The sequence below is a fragment of the Procambarus clarkii genome, chromosome 30, assembly GCF_040958095.1.
Source record: "Procambarus clarkii isolate CNS0578487 chromosome 30, FALCON_Pclarkii_2.0, whole genome shotgun sequence".
In the NCBI taxonomy this organism is placed as follows: domain Eukaryota; kingdom Metazoa; phylum Arthropoda; class Malacostraca; order Decapoda; family Cambaridae; genus Procambarus; species Procambarus clarkii.
This window is the reverse complement of record NC_091179.1, coordinates 10997570-11015520: the sequence shown is the minus strand read 5'-3', so window position 1 is coordinate 11015520 and position 17951 is coordinate 10997570. Positions and strand designations below refer to the sequence as shown.

The window sequence follows — 17951 nt, the reverse complement described above, 5'->3', positions numbered from 1 at the left end:
TATTAAACAATTTTAGTAACATTGCATCTAAACGATTTTCTCACCTAATTTCTTAGTTAATTAAACTCGCGTCTAATTGTTCTAGTAATTTAAATATTCACGCATATTTCAAATCTTGTCTGCATTAGGCACTCACCTAATTTTACTCACCTAATTGTGCTTGCGGGGGTTGAGCTTTGTCTCTTTGGTCCCGCCTCTCAACTGTCAATCAACCGGTTTACAGGTTCCTGAGCCTACTGGGCTCTATCATATCTACATTTGAAACTGTGTATGGAGTCAGCCTCCACCACATCACTGCCTAATGCATTCCATTTATTAACTACTCTGACACTGAAAAAAGTCCTTTCTAACGTCTCCTATCTACTAACTGCTGATGTGTGTGTGTGAGAGAGAGAGAGAGAGAGATAGAGAGAGAGAGAGAGAGAGAGAGAGAGAGAGAGAGAGAGAGAGAGAGAGAGAGAGAGATTAAATTAAGTATACGCACAATGTATCTTTCCCCATCGTGGAGGTTCCTTGTTTCCTAATCTATATCTGGATAATTTCGATAACTTATATTAGGCCATATTTCTCTCATGCTGTTTGCGGTTGGTATCTGTCAGTATAGTAAGTTGTGCAGGTTTTTTTTTTGGGGGGGGCGCCTTCACCTGCCTATTTGGGTTTTCTTTGCCATTTACCTAGGCTCTAGGCGACTCGAACCCGGGACTCCCACGCGGGTGAGGCAGAAGCTCATATCGGTCTTCCGGGTATGCTTTTGCTTGTCGGGGTATTGTATAATACCTTTGCCAATGTCTTTTTTATATTAGTCTATTCCGTGGATTCATTTGTCTTCTTCAAATTTCCACAAAAAAAGCTAAATTTCTACCTTGCAAAGAATTTGCATTTTTGATCAGAGGTGAATACAATTGAAGAAAAGACCCTGCTACAGGTAGTGTGGCTCCGTGGCAGGCCAGGTGTGTGGCTCCGTGGCAGGCCAGGTGTGTGGCTCCGTGGCAGGCCAGGTGTGTGGCTCCGTGGCAGGCCAGGTGTGGCTCCGTGGCAGGCCAGGTGTGGCTCCATGTCAGGCTAGGTGTGGCTCCGTGGCAGGCCAGGTGTGTGGCTCCGTGGCAGGCCAGGTGTGGCTCCGTGGCAGGCCAGGTGTGTGGCTCCGTGGCAGGCCAGGTGTGGATCCATGTCAGGCCAGGTGTGGCTCCATGTCAGGCTAGGTGTGGCTCCGTGGCAGGCCAGGTGTGTGGTTCCGTGGCAGGCCAGGTGTGTGGCTCTGTGGCAGGCCAGGTGTGTGGCTCTGTGGCAGGCCAGGTGTGGCTCCGTGGCAGGCCAGGTGTGGCTCCGTGGCAGGCCAGGTGTGGCTCCATGTCAGGCTAGGTGTGGCTCCGTGGCAGGCCAGGTGTGTGGCTCCGTGGCAGGCCAGGTGTGGCTCCGTGGCAGGCCAGGTGTGGCTCCGTGGCAGGCCAGGTGTGGCTCCGTGGCAGGCCAGGTGTGTGGCTCCGTGGCAGGCCAGGCGTGACTCCGTGTCAGGCCAGGTGTGTGGCTCCGTGGCAGGCCAGGTGTGGTAAGAGTCACCTGATGATGAAGATAAAGCCACCCAAAAGGTGATTACTTGCACGGGCATGATTAACCCGTACAAGAGTCACCTACAAGCATCAGGTGGATATAAAGCGAAGCTTAAGCTTAAACTAGGAACAGGTAACGACCTGTCTTCGTTGGCATCTCAGAATTTTTTTAGAAGCGAGGTGGTTTTCTGTAATAGACCCACGAGAAGGAATCGAGTTAATGGAGGTCCAGAGGCGTTAACAAAAAAAATATATTGATAGTCGATATAATGACTCAAGACGCAGGAAATAGCTTGCCCGTCCGGCTTCAAAGATTTTCTCGTGTCCAGATGCTAGTCTTTACAACATAAAGTGCCGCAGCTTAGAACCTTTTCTCTCCCGGACAGATCGAATGGGACGTGCCACAACACCTGGTGATGGTCAAGAGGCTGCCGAACGTTCTCTCAGCCTCCGACAACGCCACCGTCACCTCCACCATCACCCTCGTCTACAACGTAACCCAGGAGACCCTGGTCGCTGCCTCGTCACCTCCCACAGCGTATATGAGGCGGCCGTCCGTCGTCCCACGCCGGCCGCTCTCCTGCCTAGCTCAGAACGATAGATTCCTCAGCGTGGAGGAAACAGACATTAGTAAGTTAGAACCCTCATCACGGCCCTTGGGGATTTGTTCAAGTGCTTACGTTTCTGCATGATACTAAGGTCAAGCATTCGAAACCCTTCTCTGTAATGGTTTCATGCAAACAGTCACTTGGTTTCAAGACAAATTTGACATTTTATTGATTTAGAAATGCATTAAAATACGTATATTTTGGTCATAATTTTCATGTAGCATTATACAATCATAACTAACTTGGCTTTGGTGGGTGTGTGGGTTATCAGGAATAGAATCAGACGTACAGGCCAAGCCAAGGATCTGCTGGACGGAATTTAAGCGAGATTCCACTAGAGAAAGGTTCTACTTCAAGGCGCAGGCGGCGCCAAACTTCACCCTGGGCTGGTGGTTCAGCCCGTGTCCGAGCTTCAGCGGCGGTGACTTCGACGGGAAGCAGCTCAGTTACTACGTTGATACCATGGCTCAGAGGTCCTCGTACATAGAAGGTGAGGGAGACGGAACACTCATTTTCCTTACACTCGTTCATAACAAGGGGTTGGGGGGGAGGGGGAAGGGGAATCCACTTAATGAGCATGAGAGGAAAATTTGTAAAGGGAAAAAAAAAGAGAGCAAAATAATTTGTCTTGACAAAATATGGCGAGGTCTTTTGTAAGTGGTGTCACCGGCGCACCCGAGGCCTGGGACAGTAGACCCGAGGCTTGGGACAGCAGCGAGGGGACAGAAGAAGACAGGGTTTTCGGGTTGACATGTCTCTCTCTGACACTAATGATGTTCCTCCTACTATGTAGTTTAATTTTATTTTTACACTTTTTGTCCCTCCAGGATAATCATATTGTACTTGATTTCCAATCTTCAGGGTGCTTAATCTTCTAGTTTAAGGGCACATAATGTCCTAACTTTAGAGGCAATTAATGTCCAATTTATCAAGGTGATTAATCTCCTATTTTCAATATATTTAATCTATTTTTCTCAATCTGTCAACTAAGTTCGGTTCTTATCTCCCTCTCAACAAACCTTCCTCAAAGCTTACCTACTATGCTTAGGTTAAAGATTTTTTAGGCAAGCGTCTCTTCTGAGTACATTAACGTTGCCTGGGCCTCCCATTCTTTTGTCTAAGTTATAGCTGTCTTAACCTGCTTCCGTTTCTACAGTAAGACTGTTTCATCTTAACCTTTTGATGCAGTTTGCATTCATGTTCCTTTTGACTTCAACTTCCCTCACGGCTTCAAGACGCTGTCTCTCAAGCTTGTGACGTCCTTTCTGCAGGGTACCTGATCTTCCCGGACACCACCGGAGGAGCCAAACGAGGGGACTACGAACTCAAAGTTACCAACCAGTTCGGCGCAGCCAGCCAGTCCGTGCATTTCTCCCGGCGCCGACTCAACACCCAACCCTGCAACACCTCCATCGGGTTCGAAATCTTCCCCGATGAGCGGTGGTTCCCTCAGACACCAGCGGCCTCCTCTCCGTCCCTTCTACCCCTCACGCCTTGCCTCCTACCCTCCACGACCACTGCACCAACTTCGACGACTACCACCACGACTGCTGCCAGCACCGCAACCTCTGCCATCACCGTCGCACTGTCCGGGTCTTCCATCGCGACAGCGAATATTACCTTATCGCCTCCTGAACTGACTGTCGAGTCTTCGACTTCAGCTCTGCCTCCCTCAACTAAACTTTTTCCTCTGTCGATAACGGTGAGTCTGTACCCTATTCTTGTTCTATTTTCGTTCTTGTTATACTATTCTGAAATGTAGGATTATGAGGAGCTATCTATGTTACATATATAAATTAGATTTATGATCTATAAGCTGCAAATTTTTTTAGATGTTCAAAGAACCATAATGAATACTCGATAAATTTTGGGGCCCTACTCAACAAGATAGCAATGATCGTTGGCAGTATTGTGACCAAGCCATGACCCCATATTGACCAAGCCATAACCCCATATTGACCAAGCCATGATCGTATTTTGACCAAGCCATGACCGCATTTTTTGACCAAGCCATGACCGCATTTTTTGACCAAGCCATGACCGCATTTTTTGACCAAGCCATGACCGCATTTTTTTACCAAGCCATGACCGCATTTTTTGACCAAGCCATGACCGTATTTTTTGACCATGTCTTGACCAAGTCCTTCACCTTACCTCTTGCAGCTGACGATCGGGGCGTGTGTGGTGGTCATCGTCATCGGAGCGATTCTCCTGCTGCTTCGTAACCTGCGACGTGGACACACTCGCCCCCACCCGGACGCTGACCCGTGCCCCGACTCCCCCTTCCAGATCACCTTCATGTAAGTGTCTCGTCCGGGGTCGCAGGTCTTAACCGAGGTCACAGGTCTTAACCGAGGTCAGAGGTCTTAACCGAGGTTATAGGTTTTAACCGAGGTCGCAGGTCTTAACCGAGGTCGCAGGTCTTAACCGAGGTCACAGGTCTTAACCGAGGTCACAGGTCTTACCCGAGGTCACAGGTCTAAACCGAGGTCACAGGTCTTAACCGAGGTCACAGGTCGTAACCGAGGTCACAGGTCTTAACCGAGGTCACAGGTCTTAACCGAGGTCACAGGTCGTAACCGGGGTCACAGGTCTTAACCGAGGTCACAGCTCTTACCCGAGGTCACATGTCTTAACCGAGGTCGCAGGTCTTACCCGAGGTCACAGGTCTTAACCGAGGTTACAGGTCTTAACCGAGGTCACAGGTCTTAACCGAGGTCACAGGTCTTAACCGAGGTCACAGGTCTTAACCGAGGTCACAGGTCTTAACCCGAGGTCACAGGTCTTAACAGAGGTCGCAAGCGCGTTAACCGAGGTGGTCAATTAAACACGTTAACCGAGATTACTACAAGTGCATTAAGAGACATCACTATAGCGTGTTAAGTAGCATTCATTACGAGGTCATTAACCCCGTATACTCGCTCGTAAACTGAGAGTACGAGAGCGTTATGTCAGGTATACATTTCGTCACAAACCTTACCACTATCAACTGCCTCAACTATGCTGGAATTAAGTGATGAGCTAATTTGTTAAACATGAACGGCCGTTAGTAAAACCATGTTGTGAATCAATTATTAATCTGAGTTTTTCAAGATGAAGACGAATGGCATTTGCAATTATCGATTCAAGCAACTTTACCACAATAGATGTTAAGCTAATTGGCCAATAGTTTGACGCAAGTGATCTATCTCCTTTCTTGAAAATTGGTACCACATTAGACATACATATATATATATATATATATATATATATATATATATATATATATATATATATATATATATATATATGCGAACAAGCCTGAATGGTCCCCAGGACATATGCAACTGAAAACTCACACCCCAGAAGTGACTCGAACCCATACTCCCAGAAGCAACGCAACTGGTATGTACAAGACGCCTTAATCCACTTGACCATCACGACCGGACATAATGAGGTGATAGCCGAGGCTATATGAACCACCCCACCGCCGGCACTCGGATAGTTATCTTGGGCATAGCATTTTACCAAATCACCTCATTCTTTGGGGCACACGTGAGGAACACAAATGCGAACAAGCCTGAATGGTCCCCAGGACATATGCAACTGAAAACTCACACCCCAGAAGTGACTCGAACCCATACTCCCAGAAGCAACGCAACTGGTATGTACAAGACGCCTTAATCCACTTGACCATCACGACCGGACATAAGGTGAGGTGAGGTGATTTGGTAAAATGCTATGCCCAAGATAACTATCCGAGTGCCGGCGGTGGGGTGGTTCATATAGCCTCGGCTATCACCTCATTATGTCCGGTCGTGATGGTCAAGTGGATTAAGGCGTCTTGTACATACCAGTTGCGTTGCTTCTGGGAGTATGGGTTCGAGTCACTTCTGGGGTGTGAGTTTTCAGTTGCATATGTCCTGGGGACCATTCAGGCTTGTTCGCATTTGTGTTCCTCACGTGTGCCCCAAAGAATGAGGTGATTTGGTAAAATGCTATGCCCAAGATAACTATCCGAGTGCCGGCGGTGGGGTGGTTCATATAGCCTCGGCTATCACCTCATTATGTCCGGTCGTGATGGTCAAGTGGATTAAGGCGTCTTGTACATACCAGTTGCGTTGCTTCTGGGAGTATGGGTTCGAGTCACTTCTGGGGTGTGAGTTTTCAGTTATATATATATATATATATATATATATATATATATATATATATATATATATATATATATATATATATATATATATATATATATAACTGAAAACTCACACCCCAGAAGTGACTCGAACCCATACTCCCAGGAGCAAACGCAACTGGTATGTACAAGACGCCTTAATCCACTTGACCATCACGACCGGACATAATGAGGTGATAGCCGAGGCTATTTGAACCACCCCACCGCCGGCACTCGGATAGTAATCTTGGGCATAGCATTTTACCAAATCACCTCATTCTTTGGGGCACACGTGAGGAACACAAATGCGAACAAGCCTGAATGGTCCCCAGGACAATATGCAACTGAAAACTCACACCCCAGAAGTGACTCGAACCCATACTCCCAGGAGCAAACGCAACTGGTATGTACAAGACGCCTTAATCCACTTGACCATCACGACCGGACATAATGAGGTGATAGCCGAGGCTATTTGAACCACCCCACCGCCGGCACTCGGATAGTAATCTTGGGCATAGCATTTTACCAAATCACCTCATTCTTTGGGGCACACGTGAGGAACACAAATGCGAACAAGCCTGAATGGTCCCCAGGACAATATGCAACTGAAAACTCACACCCCAGAAGTGACTCGAACCCATACTCCCAGGAGCAAACGCAACTGGTATGTACAAGACGCCTTAATCCACTTGACCATCACGACCGGACATAATGAGGTGATAGCCGAGGCTATTTGAACCACCCCACCGCCGGCACTCGGATAGTAATCTTGGGCATAGCATTTTACCAAATCATCTCATTCTTTGGGGCACACGTGAGGAACACAAATGCGAACAAGCCTGAATGGTCCCCAGGACAATATGCAACTGAAAACTCACACCCCAGAAGTGACTCGAACCCATACTCCCAGGAGCAAACGCAACTGGTATGTACAAGACGCCTTAATCCACTTGACCATCACGACCGGACATAATGAGGTGATAGCCGAGGCTATTTGAACCACCCCACCGCCGGCACTCGGATAGTAATCTTGGGCATAGCATTTTACCAAATCACCTCATTCTTTGGGGCACACGTGAGGAACACAAATGCGAACAAGCCTGAATGGTCCCCAGGACAATATGCAACTGAAAACTCACACCCCAGAAGTGACTCGAACCCATACTCCCAGGAGCAAACGCAACTGGTATGTACAAGACGCCTTAATCCACTTGACCATCACGACCGGACATAATGAGGTGATAGCCGAGGCTATTTGAACCACCCCACCGCCGGCACTCGGATAGTAATCTTGGGCATAGCATTTTACCAAATCACCTCATTCTTTGGGGCACACGTGAGGAACACAAATGCGAACAAGCCTGAATGGTCCCCAGGACAATATGCAACTGAAAACTCACACCCCAGAAGTGACTCGAACCCATACTCCCAGGAGCAAACGCAACTGGTATGTACAAGACGCCTTAATCCACTTGACCATCACGACCGGACATAATGAGGTGATAGCCGAGGCTATTTGAACCACCCCACCGCCGGCACTCGGATAGTAATCTTGGGCATAGCATTTTACCAAATCACCTCATTCTTTGGGGCACACGTGAGGAACACAAATGCGAACAAGCCTGAATGGTCCCCAGGACAATACGCAACTGAAATTGCGTTTGCTCCTGGGAGTATGGGTTCGAGTCACTTCTGGGGTGTGAGTTTTCAGTTGCATATTGTCCTGGGGACCATTCAGGCTTGTTCGCATTTGTGTTCCTCACGTGTGCCCCAAAGAATGAGGTGATTTGGTAAAATGCTATGCCCAAGATTACTATCCGAGTGCCGGCGGTGGGGTGGTTCAAATAGCCTCGGCTATCACCTCATTATGTCCGGTCGTGATGGTCAAGTGGATTAAGGCGTCTTGTACATACCAGTTGCGTTTGCTCCTGGGAGTATGGGTTCGAGTCACTTCTGGGGTGTGAGTTTTCAGTTGCATATTGTCCTGGGGACCATTCAGGCTTGTTCGCATATATATATATATATATATATATATATATATATATATATATATATGTTTCATTGAATATGACCGGTCATATTCAATGAAACATGTTTGAAAGAAAACCTGCTCCAGTATACACCAATATATATATATATATATATATATATATATATATATATATATATATATATATATATAAATGGGAGTTGGTGGATATAAATAGAGCCAAATATAAATTTGGTGAATATATGGGCAAAAACGCCTTCTGCAGTTACCTTAATTCTTATATTCTTATTAACTAAAATTACATTTGTTATATATATATAAATGTGTATATCAATATTTCGGAAGCTTTCACTTCGGATTAAGACCGGTAGCTAGAGACCAACCAATTCGCAGAGTGGAGTCGGATGGTAGAGAGAGAGAGAGAGAGAGAGAGAGAGAGAGAGAGAGAGAGAGAGAGTGAATGAGTTAATTATTCCTGTATTTACACGTAGGAAGAGCATAAAAATAAAGATAACGGTAGAATGCCCATTGCCTCATGCAAGGTAACTCCAATTTATACTCGAACTTGTATTTACACACAGCGGACCTCATCAAAGACGAGTGCTTTTGCTGTGAGAGGAGTTTTAGGTCTTTTGTGGAGAGGGAGAGAGAGAGAGAGATTGAGTCTGCGAGAAAGAGTCTGCCCGAAACGCTGCGCGTACTAGTGGCTTTACAAGATTGTAAATACTATGCTATGTATTCTCACAAACCCAATGTACTTTCTTGCATATAAAAAATAAATAAATCAATAAATAAATAAATAAGAGAGAGAGAGAAAACAAAGAGGGGGGAGGGGAAGAGCTGGAGAAACGAGTTTCCTTGTGTGGTGCAGGATTTGTAAGATAGTGTGGATGGGTGATGTGTAGAGGAGAGTCAAAGGGACTCTACTGGAAAAGAGAGGAGCAGTCCTTCTTGGTGAGCAACTGAGAGTCTGTTGTTGTTGCTGTTTGCTCTGGGGTCAAATTCACGAAAGCACTTACGCAAGCACTTACGAACGTGTACATCTTTCCTCAATCTTTGACGGCTCTGATAACATTTATTAAACAGTTTACAAGCATGAAAACTTCCCATTCAACTGTTGTTATTGTTATAAACAACCTCCTGGTGCTTCGGAGCTCATTAACTGTTTAATAATTGTAAACAAAGCCTCCAAAGATTGACAAAAGATGTACAGGTTCGTAAGTGTTTGCACAAGTGTTTTCGTGAATCTGGCCCCTGGTGTTCTAGCTAAGCTGAAGTGGGCTCTGACTTCTGTTTATTCTGAAGTGGGTTCTGATGTTCTAGTTAGGCAGAAATGGATTCTGTGTTCTAGCTAGATTGAAATGGGCTATGGTGTTCTAATTAGGCTGAAATGGGCACTGTGTTGAAGCTAGGCTGAAGTGGGTGCTTGTGTTCTGACTAGCCTGAAGTGGGCTTCGTTCTCTAGAGTGGGCTCCAGTGTTCTAACTAAGCTGAAGTAGGCTCTTTGTTCTAGCTAAGCTGAAGTTCGCTCGGTGTTCTAGCTAAGATGAACACAAAGTCCACTTCATTCAGAATTTGAGAATTTAATGAAAATTGATTAGAGGTATTTAAAAATAATATTGAATCAAAATCTTTATATTTTGTTCAGTTTTGCTGTTATTGTTATAATCAGTCAGACTGCAGAAGAGATACCAATAAGAATTTAAATAAGATATTAGTTTTTTATAATAAAATATCTATGTTTCATAAAAATACTCTCAGAGGTTGGTGAAACAGAGACCAAGAGCTGAAGCTCGATCATGCACACACAAATAGATAAATATATATATATATATATATATATATATATATATATATATATATATATATATATATATATATATATATATATATATATATATATATATATATAGGTGAGCATATCAGACGAACATTGGCTAATAGGAGGAAGAGAAGGAGAGGCTACATAGGCGAATTTAAGGAATAGGACAAACAGAGGAAGCAGTTAAAATTGACTAGATGTTTATGGTTTTCATGAGTGAATAAGTGCCTGAAACCTATGCTTCCTATATATCAAATCCTTCCCATATATATCATCCCATATACCACATCCTTTCCATATATCTTATCCTTCCCCCTTCCATATCCTTACCCATGTCATAGCTACTAACCCTTGTAAATAAATATTAGAAGCCCTTTAGATGCTAAACTAATAAACTTTTTCACTGCTAAACCTTTACTGTTCCATTTCCTGTAGTCTATCTTTCCCTTAATTAAAACTCAGCCTTTTCTCCCTAATTTATATATTTCCTTTCACACAATTGTAATTTTTCCCTAGATTCAAAATTTAGGAAAATGATGGCCAGTAATAACTCTCACAAAGGTCAATGATTCTTAACTTTCACATCTGTTGTATTATTAACATTCTATTTGTTTTATTTGAGACTTTAATGAAGTCTATGTGAATGTATTCGTTCCCCCCCTACAATTACACTCAGAATATCCTTATATCCTGAAGATCAGGGTTATATCCTGACACCATTAGTGCCTCGTCCACTAATCCTGACTCCACATCCTGACACCATCCTTGACCTAATATTAATACCACTAGATAACCCGTCCTCATGCAAAATGCATCAATACATCATATTTATACCTTATGGTAATTTTCAAGAGAAAGCACAGAGCCAGTTTGACTCTATAGCTATTTAGAAAGGATACGAGGGTAGACTGAGCTGAAATATGAGGACGGAATGGTTCCCCTTCCCTCCCCCAACTATTCCCTCATTTCGTCCTCATGGTTCAAGTGTTGTTACAGTGCTTAGTGTATAGTGATGCGTGCTGGCTTAGAATCCATTTCGCAGGGGATAGTGAAGGGTCCAATGGTGTTGATTCGGTGTTAGCGAATATAGTGAAGCTATATGTCATATCATGAGGATGGGTTTGTTATTCGCAATTCATTCAACAATCCTTCAATACTGTCCTGTAAAACTCTCCTTTCCCTCTCCCCCAAACACACACACACACACACACACACACACACACACACACACTACTCATATCTAACTAGCCACACACACACACATTTCTTTACCCTCGTACTATCCACACGCTACACACACCCCCTCTATCTTTGACCCAGGCTTCGTCCTGTGGGAGGAAGAGGACGCTGTAGCCAACCCAGCATCCTCGACCAAGCCACACCATACCCTTCACTATCCCCTCGCCACACCCACTCCTCCTATCCTTGACCCTGGCCCGGCCCTGTGGATAGAGGAGGTTGTAATAGAAGCAGTGGGTGCCTGTGCAGAGACGAGGACTGCCAGAAGAAGAGTGACGGACTCCAGCTACAGGAGCTGATGCCGCTTAGCGCTGACCGCCTCGTCGACAATCCTGAGTACATGGGAAATGGCAAGATTTCTCCGTCCAAACCGCAGGTAAGAGGAACGGTATCTAAGGGGGCCCAGAAGGGTAGAGGAGAGAGCAGTTAAAGGGGCCCAGAGAGGTAGAGGAGAGAGCAGTTAAGGGACCCCATAGAGGTAGAAGAGAAGGTAGTTAAAGGGAGTGAACCTGTGAATTTAATTGAAGGAAAAAAGTTAATGAAAGTTATTTAAAAAATCTAATTGTATATTGCTTTATTATTATTATTAGTAGTAGTAGTAGTAGTAGTAGTAGTAGTAGTAATAGTATATTATTATTATTTTTATTATTTTTATTATTAGTATTATTATTATACCAAAAGTATCAGGGCAATTATGCAGCTACCCAAGACTATATAAAGGGTTACATAGTTTATATATATATATTCTATGTAACATTGACAATTTAGTATGTGACTAAAAATGCCCATCTCAAAATGCAATTAATCATAAGTGAGCATGTGACCCATTGACAGCACAGGCAAGCGTTCTGGATATTATGAGCATGTGGACATTATGAGCATGTGGACATTATGAGTATGTGGACATTATGAGTATGTAGACATTATGAGTATGTGGACATTATGAGTATGTAGACATTATGAGTATGTGGACATTATGAGTATGTAGACATTATGAGTATGTGGACATTATGAGTATGTAGACATTATGAGTATGTGGACATTACGAGTATGTGGACATTATGAGCATCTGGACATTATGAGCATCTGGGCATTATGAGCATGTGGATATTATGAGCATGTGGACATTATGAGCATCTGGACATTATGAGTATGTGGACATTATGAGCATGTGGACATTATGAGCATGGCCAAGTACATCATACCTTATTTTTTTACTAACACATTTAGGTACAACTGCCTTTGTGAAGCTTCCCCTAGACTCATAGAGTTTTTTTTTTTTTATTAACATATTAGGTACATCTGCATTAGTGCAGCTACCCTAGACTATATGAAGTGGAGTACAGTGTGTCAAAAAGAAGCTAACTAGGTGATGCTAAAAAATCCCCATCACACAGGATGGTTAGTCATACAGAGGCATGTGATAAGCGGTCTGCACTGGCAGACTCCGGATGCATTTTGAGAATATCAACACCACAAGATTGAATAAGGTAGCAGTGGTAATACAAGTCCCCATCTCGCAGGATGGTTAGTCATACAGAGCCATGTGTTTAATAGCCTGCACTGGCAAATTTTGGGTATACTGTGAGGATATCTTCAAGAATACGAGAATGAATAAAGTAATTGCAAAGCTCCAGGTACCTCATGCCAACTGGTCTGAAAGGTCAAATAACTGGGCATTCAGTGATGTAGTGCGGGAGATCATGCCGTAGTTCCTGCTCGCAGAGTTTGCAACTGGAGTGCTCAGGATTGGGAGACCCGTCACCTGCAGCCACCTGCCACAGGTAACGGTAACCCAACCTGATCCTTGCAACCACTGTGTCGCACAGTCTAGTGGACGTTTTGTGCTGTCCATAGATGTAGGTTTCAGATCTGAACAAATCATAGCTTTTTATACTAGTACTTTCAGGTCGTTGGGAGTCAGTAAGTTCTTTCCTATCAGATCTGAATGTTTGGATTAATACAGTTTTGACAGCAGAGATGGGGATTCCTAGATCTAATTCAACTTCAAACTTGTTACACGCTAATTTGGCTCTGGTCTGAACATGACATAAACTCTACGGTCGTCAATACCCACATTTCACTAACACTGAACCAGATGCATTCATTTCGCTGATCTTCATCAGTTCTGCCAATAAGTAATTACATTATTTCACAGATGATATATATGCCAAAGCTTCTATGGCCTTGAATGTTGTTTTGTTAATTTCTTAGTAAGGCTTAGAAGGATATGGATCAGTTAACATTTGATATTGTTAGACTAATGTTATGAATAGTTATGCTAGACTATTGTTAAGTATGAAGAGGGAAACAAGCCACACTGTTATGAGACATTTTTATGTGAGTTGTTTATTAATTAAACTAACATGCGAATGATTGCAGCTAATGAGAAATATTCTCTTTCTCTGCTTTATATAGTTAATTAATTTATAAATAATTTCTTCCTTTCTGTCCTTACTCTTCATTCTATCTTTTTCTTCTCTTCCTGTTTATGTTTCACCTATTCTTTTAATATTTTTTGTTATGCTCATAATTCTTGTCTTTATTCTTCAATTTTCTTCTATTGCTTTGATGATTTTCTCCCATAATCATTTGTCCCATCTACAATTGTTCTTGCTCTCTCTCTCTCTCTCTCTCTCTCTCTCTCTCTCTCTCTCTCTCTCTCTCTCTCTATCTCTCTCTCTCTCTCTCTCTCTCTCTCTCTCTCTCTCTCTATCTATCTCTCTCTCTCTCTCTCTCTCTCTCTCTCTCTCTCTCTCTCTCTCTATCTCTCTCTCTCTCTCTCTCTCTCTCTCTCTCTCTCTCTCTCTCTCTCTCTCTCTCTCTCTATCTCTCTCTCTCTCTCTCTCTCTCTCTCTCTCTCTCTCTCTCTCTCTCTCTCTCTCCCTTTCTCTCTGTCTCTCTCTCTCTCTCTCTCTCTCTCTCTCTCTCTCTCTCTCTCTCTCTCTCTCTCTCTCTCTCTCTCTCTCTCTCTCTCTCTCTCTCCCTTTCTCTCTGTCTCTCTCTCTGTCTCTGTCTCTCTCTCTCTCTCTCTCTCTCTCTCTCTCTCTCTCTCTCTCTCTCTCTCTCTCTCTCTCTCCCTCTCTCTCTCTCTCTCTCTCTCTCTCTCTCTCTCTCTCTCTCTCTCTCTCTCTCTCTCTCTCTCTCTCTCTCTCTCTCTCCCCCAGGCTAGAGTCATCCCCCGCGACCATGTCAAGTTCGTGTCAGAGCTGGGGGAAGGGGCGTTCGGCCGCGTGTATCTGGGCATTATGGAGGAAGGTTGGGGCAGAGCTACCCAGGTGGCTGTGAGTATTGTGTTCCTCTCTTGTTCCCCTGTGGCCTTGTTCCTCTCTTGTTCCCCTGTGGCCTTGTTCCTCTCTTGTTTCCTTGTGAGCATGTACCTTTCTTATTTCATTGTTGCTTTGTTTCCCATTTGTTTCCTTGTCGTTCCTTCCTGTTTCCTTGTGATCTTGCTTACTGTTCTTTCTTCCTCGAAGCATTATAGACATTTTCTGTTTTTTTTAGGCTGTTATGTAAACTTGTTGTTCCTCATAAAGAATATTATAATACAAAATTATATACGTAGAATTTTGTAGATAAACAGTGTGTTCATCAGAGAGCGTCTGTGTGTACACCACAGGAATATGTGTGTACGAACCAAGAAATCCACTTCTAAGACTATATACACACTTGTACGAATCAACACCACTACCCTTTCTCTTCTCCCCTTTTCCCAAACACCTGTATGGACCAACACCATCCCCCTTATGTCCTCCCTTACTCACCTGTAATAACCAACACCACCCCTTTCTGTAAACACACGTATACGAATCAACACCACACCTCTCTGTAAACACACGTGTACGAATCAACACCACACCTTTCTGTAAACACACGTGTACGAATCAACACCACCCCTTTCTGTAAACACACCTGTACGAATCAACGCCACCCCTTTCTGTAAACACACCTGTACGAATCAACGCCACTCCTTTCTGTAAACACACGTGTACGAATCAACGCCACACCTTTCTGTAAACACACATGTACGAATCAACGCCACACCTTTCTGTAAACACACCTGTACGAATCAACACCACACCTTTCTGTAAACACACTTGTACGAATCAACACCACCCCTTCCTGTAAAACACACCTGTACGAACCAACGCCACCCCTTTCTGTAAACACACGTGTACGAATCAGCACCACACCTTTCTGTAAACACACCTGTACGAACCAACGCCACCCCTTTCTGTAAACACACGTGTACGAATCAGCACCACACCTTTCTGTAAACACACCTGTACGAATCAACACCACACCTTTCTGTAAAACACACATGTACGAATCAACGCCACCCCTTTCTGTAAAACACACATGTACGAATCAACACCACACCTTTCTGTAAACACACCTGTAGGAACCTCTTACCTCCTCTCCCGCCGTAGGTGAAGACGCTGAAGAGCGTGGGAGCTGAGGCCCGGCTGGAGCTGGAACGCGAAGTGGAGATGCTCAATAACCTCAAACACAAGAACATCGTCAGCTTCTTCGGCGTGTGCGCCAACTCCGACCCGCTGCTCATGGTGTTCGAGTACATGGAACATGGCGACCTTAATAACTACCTCAGGTAAGCGACCCGTTCTCGCACTTTCTTTAAGTCAATATTGACTTATTTAATAAGTGCATATGTGACATACTAATTTATTGTGAATATTTTAGTTTACCTTGAAAAGCTTCATAGAAAACACCGACCTTACATCTTATTGCTTCGTAATTACAATTATTACTTATTCTATACCTATAATAGGTTAAGTAATAATTGTAATTACGAAGCAATAAGATGCTTATCTTAACATACTAAGAAGGTTAGGTAAGGTCGGTGTTTTCTATGAAGCTTTTCAAGGTAAACTAAAATATTCACAATAAATTAGTATGTCACATATGCACGTATTTAATAAGTCAATATTGATTATAAGAAAGTGCAAGAACGGGTTGAGGTAAGCGGGTGTATCGAACGGTAATGAGTCGTTAGCGGGTGGCTGATGAGTGGTTAGTGGGTGGTTAATTAGTATAGCTAGTGGGTGGTTGATTGGCAGTTAGGGTCAGGGTAATAGATATTGGTTCTTCGTTATTATCTTGTCCATAACTAGACAATTTAATACCGATTGGTTCATATTAGTTTGGTATGGTTGTTAGTAAGGTGGTGGATGGTTCTGAAGTGTCAGTCATATGCTCCTGGAGTGATGGATGGGGCTTAAAGGGATAGATTGGGAATGGATTCATTGTTTGGGTGGATGGTTAGAGGGTGGCGAGTCGATGATTTGCTTCAAATCAACAGTAGTTAATAGCTAAATGAAGTTTCTTAAGAATTTAGCAATTATAAAGAATTCTTATTCATTTTTTTTTGTTTGTATTTTATATCTCATTCATTCTTGCTCTTTGTCTCGCTCTTCCTCTTCCTTCTGTTCTTAATTATTTCTCTCTCTTTCATGCTTCCTCTCACTCTTCTGTTTTTCATTCATTTAAGTCCATTCTAATCTTCTTATCCTTATCCTCACTTGTGACCTGTTACCACCTCACTCACTTCACCACACATTGTGTGGTTGCAACGCTGCTGCAGCTTAGTGGTTGTACGGTTGTTGCAATGTTGTGGTTGTAATATCGCTTTTTCATTGGGTTTGCAACGCTGCAGCATTGTTGTGGTTGTAACAGTGCCACAATACCGAGGTAGCAATGGGGTTTCAACATTGAGGTTGACACGTTGCTACAACATTGAGGTTGACACGTTGCAACAACATTGAGGTTGACACGTTGCAACAACATTGAGGTTGACACGTTGCAACAACATTAAGGTTGACACGTTGCAACAACATTGAGGTTGACACGTTGCAACAAAAACTGAAATTGCAACATTGCAACAATGCCGTGTTAGCCATGCTGGAACAACGATGTGGTTATCACGTTGCTACAACAATATGGATGTTACATTGATGCAAAGTTGTGGTTGCAAAGTTGCAACAACGTTGCGGTTGTAACCATGATGTTACGTTGTGTGTTGGACTAGAGCACATAAGAAGAAATTTCCAGTGATGTTAGCAAGCGGCAGCTGGCCAGTAACACGTCACTACTCCTGATCTCCGTAACAGACAATCATTGTTTTCATTTCAAGAGCTTTCCCTCCAGGTTGCTTTCAGTATTATGCCTGCTGCCCTCAAAACCCCCCAAAGAGCCAGAAATTCTTATTCCTTCGATAAATTGGTTTGCAGATGGGCTTACCTTCCCTAATTTTCTTCTTATTAATGAATAAAACCGAAAATAATTATTTTGGAATTTAATGCTATTTTTTTTTCTTTTAATTTAAATAAATGTATTTTAGTTAAATTATGAAAAGATCAATAATATTTAATGGCTTTACTTGATATTAATTTAAGTTTTTTCAGATGCTTAATCAATCATAAAGTTGAATAAAATTGTATATATTAATTAACGTAAAGCAGTGTCTGAATTGAAGGAGTAAATAAGATAAGCAATCTGTAAATCCCCCTTTCTCTCTCTCTCTCTCTCTCTCTCTCTCTCTCTCTCTCTCTCTCTCTCTCTCTCTCTCTCT

General features: G+C 43.3%; 1 protein-coding gene across 1 annotated transcript in view; it reads left to right on the top strand.

The window, feature by feature from the left end:
• Positions 1-17951, top strand: part of LOC123750093 (BDNF/NT-3 growth factors receptor) — a 52866-nt gene that overhangs the window by 14171 nt on the left and 20744 nt on the right. Inside the window, exons 3-9 of the mRNA XM_069333880.1 lie at positions 1937-2180; positions 2430-2648; positions 3430-3860; positions 4322-4458; positions 11612-11738; positions 14530-14646; positions 15793-15971. Coding sequence (XP_069189981.1) covers positions 1937-2180; positions 2430-2648; positions 3430-3860; positions 4322-4458; positions 11612-11738; positions 14530-14646; positions 15793-15971 — 1454 coding nt within the window. The remainder of the gene's footprint in view (positions 1-1936; positions 2181-2429; positions 2649-3429; positions 3861-4321; positions 4459-11611; positions 11739-14529; positions 14647-15792; positions 15972-17951) is intronic.